The following is a 5,666-nucleotide window of genomic DNA, read 5'->3' as shown; positions in this document are numbered from 1 at the left end:
AACTGCTTAAAAGAAACAAAAAAAGAGGTTCGTTCCGCCTCCCCAAGCCCCCACTCCGCCGCCGAGCGCCGGTCAAATGAGTACCGGCGCCAGGCAAGGACACGCAACTTCCCGAAGCTTCTGTTGGATATCGCTACTACATATACTGTGCACATCCCTCTCCACCTGTCTCCTGGCCAGGGGGCTCAGCTTCATTCCCCACCACGTGATCGCAAACCAATAACATGCTTGGCGAGAGATTGCCCGGAGGCATAGCTGATACATCTCCGGAAACTCAACCGCCAAAAAGGCCGTGCCTCTAGCGTTTGAGCAGACAGAATTATTCAACTATGCACGTACGGACCTACCTAGCACAATCTGCCATACTTTGATGACATTTAGTGAGATGCATCCAGACCGCAGACTGCCGCTACTTGTGGATGCCATGATCGTTTCCAAAAAGCCGAGATTGTGTGAGGCCCGAGGCGTATGAATCGGACGCTCTCATGCCTCCCGTTTTCTCTTGCATGAATGTGGCGCTGTCTTCACCTGTACAGCAATTTGAGCACCATGCTTCTCTTTTAGCGAAAAAAGGAATCCAACCTCGACGACACTCTTACTGTCTGCAATGCCGAGAATTGAGAAAGTATATAAATACCCTCAGGGGATCCCACCACAGTATCTCCTGCTTTCTTCACTACACTTCACTCACCTCGCCGACCAACTTCAACTTTCCGCCACTCTCCTCTTCTTTCAACTCTCCAAACCTCAACAATGAACTCCACCGCTTTCGTTGCAGCCACGCCAGTCCTCGCCCGGGCCACCCCGGCACTCACGACTTCCTCCTTTTCGGCTCGCCGTCAGTTTGTCACTCCCCGGGCTCGTCGCGCTGCCGTCGTAACCATGGTCGATAACGACAACAAGAAGATCCCGCAAGGCTTCACACTTTTCTCCGAGCAGATCAACGGCCGCGCCGCCATGTTCGGCTTCGTCCTCGCCGTCGCCACCGAGGCACTCACCGGGAAGGGTATCATCGGCCAGGTCAGCGCGCTCCTCGACGTCTCGGGCGTCGCCTCCGCTCTCGGACTCTAAGCCGGCCCCGCCACGTGCTCTGGAAGATAGATTGCTATACAGTAGAATCGCTTTTCACTTTGGTGCGGGCTAGTCTCATGATGCGGTCGAACAGAATTTACACTGTTGTAAATTAAACCTATAGTACGTGAAACGTCTGACTTGATTCAGTAGCGCCACCAGTCGAGAGTACAGCAGTCCACGACTTGTTTGACAAGGCCAGCAACGCGGCGATGTACATTATAAAGTGTAGCCACGACTCGAAGTGTGAACACCTTGCGCCGAGCGCACCCCCCGGCTCAGTGCGGTGCGTACTGTCATCACGCGACGCGAACCTTACAACAGTACGCGTAGCACAGGTGTACAGCATGTACACCAACCAGCTGCTAGCGGAGGACAGGCGACGGTGCTTCACGACGGTGGAAGTAAGAGAGTACCAAGGGTGCTGTACAAGTAGAGCAGAGGCGATCGATCCTCTAGTGTCTAGACGACAAGCAATTTGACCTCATATGAGGCCAGCTTTTTTTTTGCAAAAATATATAAATTAAATCGAAACTTTAAAACATTCAGTTTGGACACCATTTCTTTAACGTATACGCGCTCGGCAATAACATATTGCAAAACATTGGGATGGCGGTTTTCAATGCACAGAGAGACTAAGAATCTAATGAAGTATCAATGATGAGTTGACTTTTTAAACAGGCGTTTTGGTTGTGAAGATATCAACATAAAACGTTTTGAGGTTGGTCAAAAAAGACTCCTTTTTGGGCATTTTAAAAATGGCTGGAGAAGACGTGCAGATCTCACCAAACTCCACCCTTCCACAACGCAGAAGTCAACTGCCGTGTCGAGAGTATCTTTTTTCCATCTTGTTGAGCTAGCACAAGTCGAGAAAAATAAGTTGAAAAGTGGCCTCATATGAGGTCATTTGTCACCTAGACACTAGAGGAAGAGAGGGGGATTAAAAAGGAGAGAGAGATTCCATTTTGAACCAAACGGCTCGTTCTATCCTTACACGTACCCTTGGTACTGTACTCTGCTGTGCGGCATGCTGAATTTCAAACGTTGGCTGATGCATCGCGATTGCTTCGGTCCCCCAAAACCGCTCCACGTTCCCTTCGAAGTAGCAAATGTTTTTGTAAATTCTGGCATTGCCTTTGTTTTTGAAGTAGTTGCAATCATCCTCCAAATATTTGTCATTTTCAACGCAAACTTGCGTCGGTTTTAGATATTTTTTGGCATTGTAGATTCGCGCACGACCGTCCTCGGCGATTTATCTGCACCAATTGAGGGCCTCCTTTAAGACAGCATGGACCGCCATGTTTGGATGTATATGTTTGCGATTTTCAAAATATTACATGTCCAATAATTTAATGTATTGTGTCAGCGCGCCGTGATCCGTAAATTGGCTCAAGGGGTGCTTCATACCGGGCTATCGATAGGGAAGCGAACGGTCTTTCTGAGCAGTGATGCAAGGAAGTGGCTGCAAAAAAGCCGCAAATCTCATTATCTTACAGTGCCTGGTTCGATATAGTGCCGTTTTCGGCCCACTGACAGAGGGAGGCACTATATCGCGATCCCCGTGTACTGGCATTCAGGGACGTCAATAAAATGATTAAATTGAATTTTAATGTATGCTAAATTGGATCAAGATTGAATTCTATCGCACTTATGCGGTAGGCGACAGCCAATGGTGTGCTCTCGTATGGCACGTTGGTAGCGACAGATTCCATTATATTAACTTCGTGTGCGCCATCATACTGTTAAGAAAAGTATTAAATGGACCAATCAGGTGCACGCTGACGTCCATACATGTCCAAACATGCCCGTCCATGCTGTCTTAAAGGAGGCCCTGAATCACACGTGTACAGTAACTCTCCAATCATTATTGCGCTCTTCAGTATCACGATGGCACTGATTCCCGTGACGCTTCCTTGAAGATGTGCACTGGACAGGTCACACCGAGATAACGTACGAAACAGTGTATCTATAATTACAGTGTTTGTCCCATCTGTTGTCACGCTCCCTTTGACGGTTCGCAATTCGAAACGGTGTTTGCCTCGAATTGTTTGGTCACAAATAGGGAGAACCCGACTGTGACGGCCCATAGAGGATCTTCAGGGTGGGTAACCAAAACCATACTGTACACAATATATTTTTGAACCTGCGCTTAATTAATTCGTGGCGATTCCCAGGAATTCCCAGGAATCGCCACGAATTAATTAAGCGCAGGTTCAAAAATATATTGTGTACAGTATGGTTGTGGGACCACATGCTGCCCGTACCTTGCCCTGCATCTACGACCTTGGTGGAATATTCTGATATTCCGCTTGATTCCCTCTTGATCAGTTGCCAGCTCGACATAGACCCGTCTTGATCTCCATCCCTCTTTCGTTTCTTCTGCAATGCCGGCTTTCATTTTTTGTCCCTCCTCTTGTCACCTCATACCCTTCGAAGGGTACCTTCCTTGTCTTCGCGTCAACTTTAGAGATGGCCTTCCCATGAGGGACTGGGGGCGGAGCTATCTCACAAACACTCCAAGCAAACCAAACAGTTTCTCCTAATATCTCTCTTTTAACCAGCCTGCGAAACATCAAACTGTATCAACCTATATTCACACCTGCGTCATCACGCTATACCTCTCCATAACTTACTTCCGTACTACTCCGTCCTACCCTAACTTACTACCATGCCGTTTCCCACCCAAGTCCACCACTACTGTACCATGCCATTTCCATGACATTTCCTATCCTGCCTTACTACAATGCCGTCCTCCAACTCAATATACACTGTCATTGCTCCAACCCACCCCTCTCGCCCACCCCTCTCGTCCTCTTCTCAGAACGCTTCCCGAACGTGGGCTCCAGAAAGTCCTTCTTTTTCATCTATCCGTCCCTATGCCACCCCACCACTCTCCATCAACTTCTTCGCCTTCCGCCTTCAGCCTTCAACTCTTGGTGACTTTTGCCCGTTATGCCGCTTTTGTGACGGCGCTCAATGAAATCGCCGACATTGGCAAGTGAAATCCGGGGGGCTTCCCTTGAGTCTTCTTCGAGCTGCTTGGCGATCCTGATGCCATGATCGATTTCGACTTGGGCTTCATGGCTGAGACATTAACTGGCAAGGGAAACATGGGTCCGGGCTGTATGCTTTTTCGCTGTTTCACGCATCTCCTTCAACTCTGGAGACCCTCTCCAAAATAAAGTTCTTGTAGTTCGGCTCCGTATATGGGGGATTGAAAAGGTTTGGCACTGCTAACTACTTTTTCAGAGATTGCTGCTCGCTACGTCTCTACAGCTTGTCAACCGCACGAAGAATTGTTGCATTATTGATGCACCATTGTCATGCCCATGGTGAGGTGGCAGTCTGCACCTAGTGCGGGAATATTTGCTGCTCTTTCCCGCATGCAATCGCAGTCGCATGCGTCGTTGTCTCTTCCTATCTCATACATTGAGGTACACTAGCCTGCGCGTTCAAATTGACGTCACTTCCAAAATTTGTAATAGATTGCCATACAATCCAGCCCCCTTCAATTTTTATCAGGGGGACGAATCGTCACAGCGCGGACAGACCATCACAGCTGACCATCACAGCGCGAACATGCTGACATGTCCGCGCTGTGATGGTCACATCAGCACTTTCGTTCAACCCACATAAACTCTATTTCAAATGGACTCGCCCATGTAGTTCCCATCGCTGCCTTCGAAATCTTCTGCACGAACGTCTACCTCTTGGGGCTGATTCTTCGTCATTCTTCTTCTTTGTATTGCGTCACCGACATCCCACCTGCGATCCGTACCTTTGTCCCATTGCAAAAGCCGTGCAAGAGGGTCCGCTTCTTCTCTTGAAGTATTGTTATCTCTGCGACGTGCTTGTAAGAATAACAACTATCACCATAGATATCTCTTCTACATTCTAACCGTACCCAGCGTCGCGCATCTGCTGATTCCGCCCCAACAAGCAGTGATTCACTATCAATAAGGGTGGCCCCGCCACCATGATATCATTGATATGCCGGCCCCTGCGGTGGCGCAACAATGTAGGTCGTATACAACAAAAAACCAAAAAACCAAAATTGCGTCACACCCGACACGCATCCACGTCTCAGTCGAGTGTACGTTAAGGATGGTGCACTGAAAGACCGCATTGTACCGCTGTTTGAAACGAGTACGTATGTACAATTTGTGGGCCTCCCGCAATTAATTTCCGGGGCCGGAACATAGAGTGTGGTCAGTGCAGTACTGTGCCAAAAGTTGTCAGTGCGTTTCTGCAATGCAGACAACAAGTTTACGAGAAGATGTTAGGCGTTCCGTCAACGGATGCGCTGCAATGCAAGATGAGAGTGTCATCACCCGACAGCCTCCTTGTCACCTCATTCCGTTTCACGTCCTTCTAATTATGAAAATCCCCCTCAAAATAGTTTGTTTGGTATTCTTGGTACAGTACCAAGGGTACTGGTACTGTATGCTATCGCATTAGCAACGCTTTCGACCTGAGCTGAAGAACGCTGTCCATTTCCTGGGCCGTTTTCCTGGGCCGTTTTCCTGGGCCGTTTTCCTGGGCCGTTTTCCTGGGCCGTGCTTTCGTTGTTCAGATGCTGTCCAAAGTCTCGCACC

General features: G+C 48.7%; 2 protein-coding genes; one reads left to right on the top strand and one right to left on the bottom strand.

Annotated features, from left to right (window-relative positions):
- Nucleotides 1-485: 485 nt before the first annotated feature.
- On the top strand, nucleotides 486-1,200 carry CHC_T00005865001 (hypothetical protein). XM_005717496.1 is given in 2 exon segments: nucleotides 486-893; nucleotides 894-1,200. 1 exon segment carries the CDS (start codon nucleotides 486-488, stop codon nucleotides 891-893), a length of 408 nt encoding a protein of 135 aa, XP_005717553.1. The 3' UTR covers nucleotides 894-1,200.
- Nucleotides 1,201-2,825: 1,625 nt separating this feature from the next.
- Nucleotides 2,826-2,936, bottom strand: CHC_T00005864001 (hypothetical protein). Its single transcript, XM_005717495.1, has one exon. It carries the CDS (start codon nucleotides 2,934-2,936, stop codon nucleotides 2,826-2,828), a length of 111 nt encoding a protein of 36 aa, XP_005717552.1.
- Nucleotides 2,937-5,666: the final 2,730 nt, after the last annotated feature.

Source organism: Chondrus crispus, genomic scaffold, assembly GCF_000350225.1.
Source record: "Chondrus crispus Stackhouse genomic scaffold, scaffold_32, whole genome shotgun sequence".
NCBI classification, from domain to species: domain Eukaryota; phylum Rhodophyta; class Florideophyceae; order Gigartinales; family Gigartinaceae; genus Chondrus; species Chondrus crispus.
Note: the sequence above shows the minus strand (reverse complement) of the source record. Positions and strands in the feature narration are given on the sequence as shown.